At 53.4% G+C, this 12,644-nt stretch overlaps 1 protein-coding gene and 1 long non-coding RNA gene across 2 annotated transcripts; one reads left to right on the top strand and one right to left on the bottom strand.

The window, feature by feature from the left end:
• The first annotated feature begins 979 nt into the window (after nucleotides 1-979).
• On the top strand, nucleotides 980-9,160 carry NAPSA (napsin A aspartic peptidase). Its single transcript, XM_026488248.4, has 10 exons — nucleotides 980-1,059; nucleotides 1,199-1,274; nucleotides 4,066-4,207; nucleotides 4,296-4,419; nucleotides 4,588-4,706; nucleotides 4,995-5,194; nucleotides 6,338-6,460; nucleotides 6,700-6,844; nucleotides 8,556-8,654; nucleotides 8,857-9,160. Exons 2-10 carry the CDS (start codon nucleotides 1,201-1,203, stop codon nucleotides 9,046-9,048), a joined length of 1,218 nt encoding a protein of 405 aa, XP_026344033.1. The 5' UTR covers nucleotides 980-1,059; nucleotides 1,199-1,200; the 3' UTR covers nucleotides 9,049-9,160.
• On the bottom strand, nucleotides 8,144-12,513 carry LOC123000445 (uncharacterized). Its single transcript, XR_006408409.3, has 3 exons — nucleotides 10,869-12,513; nucleotides 10,624-10,668; nucleotides 8,144-9,129 (listed from the first exon to the last, which is right to left on the bottom strand). It is a non-coding gene; the product is annotated as an uncharacterized LOC123000445 (long non-coding RNA).
• Nucleotides 12,514-12,644: the final 131 nt, after the last annotated feature.

A 12,644-nucleotide genomic window follows, 5' to 3' on the forward strand; every position in this document is an offset into this window, starting at 1 on the left:
ATAATGTCAGGGAAAATAAATAAAGCCATAGTGCCGTGCACTTAAGATTTGTACACTTTACTATATGTAAGTTACATCTAGATTTCTCTCTATTTTTTTTTTTTAAGATTTTATTTATTTCAGAGAGAGAGCCCGTGACAGCATGAACGGGGTGAGGGGCAGTGGGAGAGGGAGAAACAGGCTCCCCGCTGAGCAGGGAGCCCGATGTGGGGCTTGATCCCAGGACCCTGGGATCATGACCTGAGCCAAAGGCAGACACTTAACCAACTGAGCCACCCAGGTGCCCCCCGCCTCTAAATTTTTCTTGAAGTCCAAGGTACACGGTTAAGTGAAGAAAAGGAAACATGAGTTACTGCATTAGTAAGTATAGTCTGCTTTTATTTACTTTAAAAACTTTGCAAGCTGATATTGATTTGTAAATCTAAGCTAGGAAACCAAAGCATCAAATAGTTTCTCACACATGCTTGCAGCTCCCTGATCAGTGGGCTTGTCTAAAAATGCGGATTCTTGGGCTCTATCTCAGGCCTTTGGAATCAGAATCCCTGGGAGTGGTGCCCAGGAATCTGCATTTTAACTAGATTTTCTGATGCTCATTATTTGAGACACTTAGACGGTGAAAAAGGGGGGGCAGGCCCAGAGACAAAGACACTGACAATTATTTTTATGCTCTTTCGATGGAGATGGGGCAATGGGCTGTTTTTCTTGGTGTGTGTGTGTTTCAGTGTTTTCCAAATGAACCCGTAAGAGTTGGGGGCGCAGTTATCATGGGAAGGAGCGCCTCTAGTCTAATCCTCTCCCCCTTCCCCCAGAACCTTCACAAACACCCGCCCTCCCTTCTCTTGCCCAAGAAAACCCTTGTGGTTAATGAGTCTCAGAAAAGAGAAGTGAAACGAAAGCCATAAGTAAGAGCGACAGTAGCTGAAGGATTGGGGGGGGGGTGGCCCGCAGGAGACCGCTATTCCCCCACCACTGAAGTCTGGAGGGAAGCGCGCCGGCGACCCAAGCTGACACTTCTGGCAACCCTACAAAACTACTCCACACAGCCTCCAAAACCACCAGGTGCTCCCCCCCCACCCCCCCGTCCCCCATCACCCCCAGAGAGCCTGCACGTTGCGGTCACCTTCGAATCCGGGGGTGGGCGGGGCACAGGGTGGAGTCTCGGGGTAAGAAAACGGATGGGTCTACACCCGGTCCCTAGAGATGTCCCGGCTACCGCTGCTGCTGCTGCTGCTGCCGCCGCTGACTGTGGAACCTGCCGGGGCCTCGCTGATCCGGTACTGGGGACCCCATCACCACCCCGAACCTGGGATGGGCTTTCCCACTCTCCCCCTCTTGCCCTTTAAGTCTGGGGGCCTCCCAGTTCAGTGACTCCCAAGCCTGGCACCCCAGGACCCCCATGACTCCTACCTCTTGGGTTAGCAGATCTCCAAACAGGGGTCTCACCCCCGGGGGGCTTCTACCCTGGTAAGAGGCCAGCCCTTTCAGTCCAAGGTCCTCCAACCCCGAGACCCTCGACTGGGAGACTCCTCCTTCCCCTCTCTCTCCAAACAAGTTTTGGGAGGACCCCAGACCCCGCCCTGAGCTCTGATGATCTGGTACTGGGGTCTCCAGACATGCGACTCCCCATACCCCAACCCAACAAGATCTTGGAGACTCAGAGCTGTGACTCCCCTAGAGTCACGTCTTCCAAACTGTTTAGGTCTCAAGAGGTCCAGTTTTGGGGACCCCAGTGACCTCTGTCCTCCCCTGGCCTCTGGTGCCCCCCACCCCGATCTCTCACTTCTGCTCCTCTCTTCTCCCACCCCTGGAATTCTTGATGGAGAGGAAGAGGTCCCTCTTCCAGGAGAAATTTTCCCCACTTGACATTCCTGAGCCTCTCAAAGATTGCATCACGGGGAGGGGGGCGGCAAAGATGTGAGTGAGGGAGCAGGGCTCCAGGAGTGACTACGAGGAGGCAGAAAAATATTACTGCAGGGGATGTTTGCTAACCTGCTTTTCGAACGTAGAAGATCACGGCCTTTTCCCAAGCCAGGGCAAAGGGCAGTGATTCTCTGAGAGTCATTTCAGGACCAACAGCACCCTCATGACCCAGGAACTCCGTAGAAATGAAAATCCTCAGCCTCCATCTCAGACCTAGTCAATCAGAAACTACAAACTCTGAATTTTAACTCTCGGTCAGGGGTTGGCAAACACTCAGCTCAAGGGCCAAATGCATCCTGCTACCCGTTTTTTTGCAAACAGAGTTTGACAAAACCCAGTCATGTTGTCCAGGGCTGTTTTCAGGCTATACTGACGGGGGTGAGCAGTTTTAACAGAGACAGAAGGTGGGCAAAGTCTTTACAAAAAACTTTGCCCATCACCCCTGCTCTAGGTGATTCCCCTTCCTGCTAAAGTTTGAGAACCACTGGCATAGAGGACTGCTTCCCCCCCTTTTTTTTATTTGACCTCATAAACATTCTATTTATTTATTTAAGATTTTATTTGACACAAAGAGAGAGCACACAAGCAGGGGAGCAGCAGAGGGAGAAGCAGACTCCCCACTGAGCCCAATGCGGGCTCGATCCCAGGATCCTGGGATCATGACCTGAGCCGAAGGCAGACACTAACCGACTGAGCCACCCGGGCGCCCCTACCTTTTCCTTTTTAGTGGTTGAATGGACTCCATTCTACGCATGTTCCATAGCAGGGCCAAGTCCTACCTAGTTGGTCTCCAGTTTTTAAACTTAGATACACCCTCATAAGCACATCTTGGTGCGTTTGCCCAGTGATCTCCTACCGATGAAATTCACTGAACTGAAATTAAGTTGGGCTAAAAGGTGTGTACAGGGGCGCCTGGGTGGCTCAGTCCTCAAGCGTCTGCCTTTGGCTCAGGGCGTGATCCCAGGGTCCTGGGATGGAACCCCGAGTTGGGCTCCCTGCTCAGCAGGAAGCCCGCTTCTCCCTCTCCCACTCCCCCTGCTGGTGTTCCCTCTCTCCCTGTCTCTCTGTCAAATAAATAAATAAAATCTTTTTAAAAATGAATAAAAATAAAAGGTGTGTATAATTTTACGCTCTATGATACATACTTGCCAAATCCTCCTCCAGAAAGTTTGTATCAGTCTATAGCCCCTGGCCAACCGTGAGTACGCATGGTTCTTTGCCAATCCGCAGGGTTGGAAAGGTTTTTGACTCTTGTCATTTGTATTCCTTCTAACAAAGATGTTATTTGTTTAGAAGCTGTTTGTACGTCTTTTGCCTATTTATACCCTTTGCCTATTTTCCTACTGAATGTCAGGGACTGTGAAGTTAGCTTGCCACTGTTTCATTTCATGGCTGCCCAGAGAAGACACAAGACAGAGACAAGGAGAGGTTATTCCTCTTGGCGACAGTATTAGAGATATTAACTCTTTGACATAGAACTTGTAATTACTTCCCCTAGATTTTTAAAAACTTTTAAGACAGCTTTGTGTGTTGGGAGAAGGGAGTACACACATTTAAAATTTTAGAGTCCCATTCATTAACCTTCTCCCCAGTGATTTCTGATCTTGGCTATCATACTTTGAAAAACCAGAGTTATTTAAACATTTTGCTTCGTTCTAGCGTTCTTAAATATTACAGTTCAGCTTAGGTCTTTGATTATCTGGAACGCAGTTTAGTATAAAGAATGAAATTCGGATTTGGTGTTGTCCTCTCTCCCCACCAATAGTCAGAAAAACAGTCTCCAACATCATCATGAGAAGCACGCAAGGGTTTCTGCAAAGGCTAGTTTCATGTTCGGGGTCTTTGGAAAATGTTGACTTCCTGAGGATGGCTCATTTTATGTTATTTGGACTGTCTCCTATTGAAAGATTTGGGGGAAGGTCTATTTGGAATGGCTCGCTCTTGTGGAGTCTTTGGGGAACTCTGTCATCATGGTTTGATATGTATTTGGGTTTCCTGGAAGGCTGTTATTGTAGTTTCTGGTAATGACAGTTATCGTAGGGCCATAGAGACATGCCCTTTATCATGATACCCTATTTGGAAAATTCTGTTATAGAGGGTCCCTGGGAAGAGTAGTTTCCTAACTGTCAGTATTCTCCCCCACAGGATTCCTCTTCGCCGTGTCTACCCTGGACGTGGGACCCTGAACCCACTGAGGGGATGGGGGAGGCCAGCAGTGCCCCCCAGTTTGGGGGCCCCATCCCCTGGGGACAAGCCCATTTTCGTACCTCTCTCTAACTACATGAATGTGAGTCGCGGCCCCAGAGAGTCCCTGCCCTCCTCCCCGGTTAAGAAGTCAAGCTTTTCATTCCCCCTCTCTCCTGTTTTGCCATCAGGTCCAGTATTATGGGGAGATTGGACTGGGAACACCCCCACAAAACTTCTCTGTCGTCTTTGACACTGGTTCCTCCAATCTCTGGGTCCCATCCATAAGATGCCACTTCTTGAGTCTGCCCTGCTGTGAGTTTTCATGGGGGAGAACAAGGCTGACCAGGGGTGATGGGAGAAGGGCATTTTTGAGGCACCGTTCTCTTCTGACATGCCCTCGCAGGTGACAAGGTCACAAAGGCAGGAGGCGCTGGGGAGATTCCCTTTCCCCAGTGACACCTCCCTGATCTTCTGACCTAGGGTTCCACCACCGCTTCAACTCCAAAGCCTCCAGCTCCTTCCACCCCAATGGGACCAAGTTTGCCATTCAGTATGGAACTGGGAAGCTAGATGGCATCCTGAGTGAGGACAAGCTGACTGTGCGTGACCGTTGTCCCCAGGAAGACTTGAGCCTGGGAGAACCCCAATGTTTAAGATGATCTGGCTTAGGGAGGTGGCTCAGGAGGTGGGGCTGCCAGGACAAATGGATGAGGCTTCTCAAGTTAAAGGGGTGGGCTTCCTAAGTGGGGAAGCAAAGCTTCTAGGCAGTTGGGAGTTGTTTTCAGGTATCTCCAGATGTGGGATTCAGGCCTTGGTTTGGAAGATCTCAGGGTCATGCAGGTAATGTCCTCCAAGAAGTAACTTGCCCCATTTGCATCTATCCCTAGATTGGAGGAATTAAGGGCGCATCAGTGATTTTTGGAGAGGCTCTGTGGGAGCCCAGCCTGGTCTTCACTTTTGCCCACTTCGATGGGGTACTGGGCCTCGGTTTCCCCATTCTGGCCGTGGGAGGAGTTCGCCCCCCACTGGATACACTGGTGGACCAGGGGCTACTGGATAAACCTGTCTTCTCCTTCTACCTCAACAGGTAATGGCGAAGGGTCTACCTTCCTATGAGTCCTAGCCCCAAGAAGGACGTTCTGTCTGTTTTCAGGAAGTCCCTTACCCAGTAAAGGAAGTCTCATCCTCCACTCACCAAGTCACCTACCCAATATAAGTAACACCTGTTCAAAAGTCCCACTCACCAAGCAACCTTAAGATGTACTAAAGACACTCACCATCATTTCAAATGCTCCATGTTTCAAACCCAAACCAGGAAACTCCATGGCCGACCTACTCAACTTAGGAACGCCCTCTTCACTGTACAGAAAGCCCGAATGCCATTTGAGAACACATTCCAGAAATCAGAAGTTACCCATTTTAATCTAAGAAGTCCCATCTACCTTTTAGGAAGCTCAACCTTACACTCAGAAAGCCCCCTTTCAGGGGCGCCTGGGTGGCTCAGTCGTTAAGGGTCTGCCTTCGGCTCAGGGCGTGATCCTGGAGTTCTGGGATCCAGCCCCGCATCAGGCTCCTCTGCTGGGAGCCTGCTTCTTCCTCTCCCACTCCCCCTGCTTGTGTTCCCTCTCTCGCTGGCTGGCTGTCAAATGAATAAATAAAATCTTAAAAAAAAAAAAAAAAAAGAAAGAAAGCCGCCTTTCAGTTACCCTCATGTCCAACCCACTCAGAAAGCCCCATCTACCTCTGGGTGGATCCTTTCCTCCCCCACATCCAGGAATCACCACCGCCCTTCTTCCCCGCCACTCTCAGCCAACTAGGAAGTCTACCACCTCTGAACTATGAGACCTACAATTCAGAAAGTCGCACCATGCACCAGGAAGCCACCCCACTTCAACCCAAGTCACACCAGCCAGAGCCAATTCACAAACCCCAATGCTCCACTTAAATTCCATCCCCGAAGTTCTATTATCCACAGCCAAATCAAGAAGTCCCATCCCCACTTCGGAAAGCCCCCAGGACCAGGACCCTACAATCCTGACCTTCATCAAGAACAGTTCCCTTTCTCTTTGCTTCTTGCTTTGCTTCCAGTCCCAACATTTAGGCCCTGGCTGCATCCCACTACCCCACTTGGAACCTGGAGCCCTTCCATTAGCAGGAATTCCCTTCCCTGGGCCCTCCTGGGGTTGGCAAGGGAAACACCCATGACACTGACAGCACTTTGCTTCTGCAGGGACCCTGAGGCAGCGGATGGAGGAGAGCTGGTCCTGGGTGGCTCAGATCCAGCTCACTATGTCCCACCCCTCACTTTCTTGCCAGTCACGATCCCTGCCTACTGGCAGATCCACATGGAGCGGTGAGAAACCTGGCCTTCTAGGTCTGGGAGGAATGGGCCGGAGCCTCATCTCCAGTGTCCTGGGAGAAAGGAGCTGGAAGCCTGGACTTCTGGGTCTGAGGGAGAAGGGGCTGAGGGTCCTAACTCCTGGGTCTGAGGGAGGAAGGGACTGGGCTAGGGCTCCTGTTTGAGGGAGGAAGGGCTGAGGGCCTGGACTCCTAGGACCCCGGCTCCAATGTCTACCCTTTACCCCCTCACAGTGTGAATGTGGGCACAGGGCTGACTCTTTGTGCCCAGGGCTGTGCTGCCATCCTGGACACAGGCACATCCCTCATCACAGGACCCACTGAAGAGATCCAGGCCCTGCATGCAGCCATTGGAGGAGTCTCCCTGCTGGTGGGGGAGGTGAGGAGCCAGTATCTGGTGGGGTTTTGAAGGCATGATGCTAGGGCCTGAGGGTGGGAATAGGTAGTTAAGAGGTCTCCCAGGGCAAAAGGCACTGGGCATGATGAGTGACAGGCTGGGGGGTAGTGGGAGGAAGCAAGGACACCTCCTAGGCCTCTGCCGAGTGACTCCAGACAGGAGGAGATGGTGATGCAGGTTTGTTCAGGGCTGAATGGGAGTGAGAAGCCTAAGGGGCCTGGGGAGGTCTGGCGGAGGTGCGAAGGAAGGAAGCTCAGGAATTGTTAGGTGCCATCAGCCCTCAGCCAGCAATCAGAGCCACGGAAGAGGGGAGCCCTTTCTGGGAGAGGGAAGAGGTCCCAGGAGCAGCCTTGGGGAATATCCACATAGAGTAGAAGTGGAGACAGGGCAGGAGCAGCCCGAGGCACGGGGGGAGCACCCGGAGCACGGAGGCTCACAGAAGCTGCGCCAAGAGAGTTTCAGGCCTGGAGGGGGGGGCCACGGTGCAACATCAAAGCTGCTCACTCACTTCTATGTTAGGAAGCCCTGCAGCTCCTGGGGGGAGGGGGCGGCACAGGGTCCTTCCAGGTCAGGATTTCTGTGACTCTATCCCTGTGTTCTTTGGCACTTCTGAGAGGGTGGAGAAAACTGAGATTGTGGGGCTCCGAGTCAAATGCCTAGGATGTGGGCTTGTAAAGAGCCAAGGGAACCAGGGAGATCACAGTGGTTCGGTGTGTGTTGCCCGGGTTGGGATCTAGCTCTGCCACTTACGAGCTGTGCTGTCTTGGACAAGACACTTCATGTTCCTTGGCCTCGGTTTCCTAACCTCTGTAGGGTCACTAATACTCACCTCTTAGGTATGTTGTGGGAATTGATTAATCCACCTAAGGTACTTAGAACAATGCTTGGATGCTGTCACCGCTCTCAAGAGAGATATACACTCGAAACCAACTTCTTCTCACCATTCCTTACTTTCCCAACAATGCAATTACTATTGTTTTTTAAGGAAGTCTGTCTTCCTGGTAGTCATTTAATTATAGTCATTACAGTCACTTACAAATGTAAACACTTACAATATTTACAGCCTAATATTGTATTCTTAGGTACTTGGGGGTGGTGGGATTGGAGGCAAACTGGACAGCAGGTACCCCATCAATCTAAAAAGGGCAGCTCTCCGCCACTCAGCTCCAGCCAAGTGTTTCCATGTAGGGAAAGCCAGATCTAGTTTGTTGGAGAAAGCTGAAAACATTATTTGAAGCCTCCCGGTTCATGAATAATAACACTCTTACTATGTGCCAGACATTCTTCCAGACTAACTCATTTATTTCTCACACATCTCTGAAATATTCCTATCAACTACACCTTCAAATTGGAAACTGAGGCACAGAGAGGTTAAGTAACTTGTCTAAGGTTGCACAGCAGCAGACGCCAAGTATACAACCTGTCCCACCGTGGTGTACAGTTGGTAAATCATGTTTAAAACATTTTTGACACTGTGAGACAACTTCAATACACCTGTGGGCTCGGTGTGCCTCACGGGCCAGCAGTTTTTGATCCACAAGTAGGTGGAGGAAAAGAAGGTTTGATCAAAAAGGAGCCAAAAGGAAGAGCCGGTAAGGCTAGAGAAGGCAGCAGGGCTTTACCACACAAGTTCCTGAGTACCTATTTTAAGCAGAGCAGGAATCCCTCAACTCCCCTTGTTCTTGTCCTTCAGTACCTCATCCAGTGCTCGAAAATTCCAACGCTTCCTCCAATCTCCTTCTTCCTTGGTGGGGTCTGGTTTAACCTTACAGCCCAGGACTATGTCATCCAGGTAGGTGGCAGTCACATGTCAGAGAGAGGTAATAAGGTGGGATTTGAGAGGATGGCGCTGGGAAGGAGACATCACTAGGACCGAGGAGGGGCCACAGAGACACTTCTGGTGCCCGGGATAGTGGGCGGGGTCAAAGCTCTGGCTCCCGGAGAAGAGAAGGTTCGGTGCGCGTGACACCCAGTGGCCCCTTGTCGCCCTGCAGATTGCTCGGGGTGGTGTCCGCCTCTGCTTGTCTGGGTTCCAGGCCCTGGACATGCCTCCGCCTGTAGGGCCCCTCTGGATTCTCGGCGATGTCTTCTTGCGGACCTACGTGGCCGTCTTCGATCGCGGGAACCTAAGAGGCGGTGCCCGAGTGGGGCTGGCGCGCGCGCGTTCTCAGGCAGGCCGACCATGAAGGGGTGGGCCCGCGCGGGCGCAGTTCTCCGGTTGGCGCCGTGGTTAGGCGCATGCGCACCGAGTGGTAGCCGAGGCCCAGCTGCTCAATAAAAATCCATTATTTACATTGACCCGACCTGGTCCCCCCCCCCTTTTTTTTAATTTTAAGCACACGATTTTTTGGAGAGAAAAATTAGTGTTCAGCTCTCTGGAGCTGAGGAAGAAAGGAAGAAGAAAGGTATCACTCCTTTTCTCCAGCGCAGGACTCACGCCTGTGCGGGGGTCTTGTACTACGAATCCCATGAAGCCCTTCGCCTATGCCGCCTATAGACAAAGGCGCCCGGCACCGCGGAGCATCACGGACCTCGTATGCCTGGCCGTGTTCTCCTCTTGCCGGGGGCGGGCGCAGCCACAACATGCGTGGGAGGCGACAGGTCGCGACGGCAGCGACAGGTGGCAGTGGGGGGTGGTGGCTGAATCGTAAAGGGCTTTCCAACCCTTGTTTTAAGGGGTGGGGATACGATTCCCGCAGACTTCATCTCCTGTTCTTCCTATCTCCCCTGGGAGTCTGAGACCCCAGGGTCCGCCATAAAGGCGGGGCTTGAAGCCCCCGGGTTGGGGGGAGCTGTGCTGTCCCTCCTCCGGCGATGATGTCATTCCCCCCCCTCCGCAGCCTCTTGCTGCCCTGAGCTGCCGGGGCTGGGTCACCCCTCCCCCAACGCCAGCCCCGGATTCCCCCATCCCCGCCCCGCCTCGACTTGGGGTGAGTACGGGGGAGGGGAGAAGGCACAGGGTCCGGGGGCGGTAAGACGGCCCAAATCCCAGTTTTGGAGGTGGGAGACCCGGGAGATGAGGACTCAAAAATTACAGCGGAGAGATTCTTCCTTAATAACAAGGTTTGGGGGCCAAGGTTCTTGGAGGGTCTGGGGGACCAAGGATCGTAGGCAGAGAGTCTCCATATTTTCAGCGTTAGTGTTCGGGAGACCTTCCTTCCTGGATTTAGAATTGATAGCAATGGGGGCGGAAGAACGAGGCTGGGGTCCTAGAAATCGGGAAGCAGGAGACCGTTTCCCAATTCCAGGGCCTTGGAGAATGGGGGAGGGGAAGTTAGGAGAGGGCTCCGAGGGTGACGGAGGTGGGAGTTTGGAGCTTACAGGAATTTTGTGCCTGGAGGAGCAGGGAAAGGATAGATTGGGAAGGAGGAGGGATGAGAAAGGTCTGAAGACGAGGACAGACATTGGCCTACACCCTACTGGTGTCTGTCGCCAAAAATCGAGTCCACTTCCCTCTGGTCTGTTTGCAGGGCTGGGTGTCCCATAACCGGAGCCTACATTATGCCTCCAGAAGCCTACCCCATGGGTACAGAATCCAGGCTCACAAATCCCCCCACATAACCTGGTGGGGCCTGGGGAGGGCCATGAGGGTGTGATGGCATTCAGTTTTCCCAGGCCTGATGGAGTCTGGACTGTCCTGTTACTCCTTGCCCCGGGGCCTCCTCCCTGCTCCTATGGTCTCTAATCTGGAGTCTCACCCCATATTCTCCCCTATGGCAGCCCCCTCCCTCGCCTTCGCACCTTCTCCCACACCTTCTGACCTCTGCAAAAACGCTGATTTGGTAACTTGATCCCATGCCTGGGTGCTGTCAAAAGCAGAAGAAAAAAGTAGAGTTGGGGGGGGGGAGGGGAGAGGATATAAGGGAGCATGGCTGGTTTAGGTCCTTATTCTAGCCCCTACTCCCATCCCTAGGGCCTTCCCAACCCCTGCTCCAGCCACCACCCCCACTCCCAACTTGCTCAGAAACCTCACTCAACCCAAGCTAAGCTAAGTCCAGTCCCTCACCTCAAGAGTCACTGCTTCTGCCTGGGGATACACCAGAATTCAGGGCAGAGAGGAGTAGGAAGCTCCGATGTCTTTTCTCTGCCTTCCTGGGTCCCATCGGGGGCTTCAGGACTGCCCAAGGATACTGGATTAAGGAGACTGAATCGGGGGCAGTGGGGAAGCCTAGGGTCTGGGGGGTGAGGGAAGCTACCTCCCTGGTCTGCAGGACAGGCCCCACTTCTGCAACTCTCTCCGCAGTGACGCAGCCTCGAGTCCTGGCCAGGATAGGGGTTAGAGGGGGTGATGGGGGGGTCAGGGACCAAAGGACAGCGGGACAAAGTCCGAAGGAAGTGGGGACAGAGACTCAGAAGGGGAAAGAGGATAGAGAGGAAAGACACAGGGAGTGAGGATAGAGACCAGAATAGGGGGACAGAAAGAAACAGAAAGGGCAGAAAGAGAAAAGGCACTTACAGAGGAGGGAAAGTGGGAGGATGGGAAAAAGACACTGGGAGGGAGATTGTCAGAGAACAAGAGCAAGGGGGATAGAAACGCAGATGAATGGGCAGAGACGGGGGTGGGGCATACAGATTGGGAGAGGGGAGTGGAGGAGAGAGACACAAAGAAGAGGGACAGAGGGCTGGAGGGGACAGAGATCCAGGGAGAGGGAGACAGGGGCCTAGAGCAAGGGGGACAGCGACCCAGAGAGGGGGCAGACTGGCGAGGCAGGGTGAGGGGAGTGGAGGACAGAGACACAAAGAGGAGGGACAGAGACTGGGAGGGGACAGAGGCCCAGAGACAAAGGCAAATCCCTGAGAAAAAGGTACAGAGACCAGGAGAAGGAGACTGGGGGTGGGGGGACAGAGACACAGCTGGGGGTGAGAATGGGGGCAAAGACTCAGAAGGAGGGGGATAGATTCAAAGAACAATGGGACAGAGACCCAGAGGAAGGGTAGAGACTTAGAATAAGAGGGGCCAGAGTCTCAGAGTGGTGAGGGCAGAGACGAGGGGACAAACACTCAGAGAAAGGGGAGAGAAAGACATGGACAGACAGAAACGGGAGCGGGGGTGGGTGGGTAGACGATACGAACCAGCCGCTGCACCTGCAGAGGGAGGCGGCGGGCCAGGGATAGTGCGGCGGGAGCAAGCCCGCAGCCCCTGACCCGCCCCCTTCGCTCCCGCAGGCACCGCCTCCTCCCGCCGCAGCCCGGGCAGCAGCCGCTGGCCCCGCCCCAGCGCCTGCGCCCTACTACCTGGCGTCTGGCCAGCCAAGGGGGCGGGGCCGGACACGCCCCCCCAGCTACCCCAGGCCCAAACCTCTTTCTCTCCCTTTCCGCCAGGACTCTCGGACGCCTAGCCCCGCCCCATTTCTCATTGGCCCGGCTTATTTCCTCAGCCTAGCCTAGCCTTCCCAGTGCTTAGGTTTCTACCCCCCCCCCCCGCCGCCCTTAAGGCTCCGTCTTCACCAGTCCTCATCCATCCCTTGGTTCTCCAGTCTGCAGTCCGCTGCTGTGTAGACTTGGTCCCCTTTTCATCATCAGTTGGAAGTTCTTATATCGCCTTCTAAAGCCCCACTGACTCTTATGACTCTCTCCCAGGTGTTCTGAGCCCCAAGACTCCTTCCAGGTCCCACCCTTCCAACCAGCCCAGTAGCTCTGTACCCTGTAGGCCTCACCTTTCCCGCAGCGTACCCATTATTCGTTCTCTACTCCCAACCCTGCCCCTCCCCCGTCTAGCCTGGTTGCTTTCAAGCCTCTTAGAACCCGGCTCCTCCCTTAGTCTTGCCTTCCCACAGCGCCT

Source organism: Ursus arctos, unplaced genomic scaffold (genome assembly GCF_023065955.2).
Source record: "Ursus arctos isolate Adak ecotype North America unplaced genomic scaffold, UrsArc2.0 scaffold_19, whole genome shotgun sequence".
NCBI lineage: Eukaryota > Metazoa > Chordata > Mammalia > Carnivora > Ursidae > Ursus > Ursus arctos.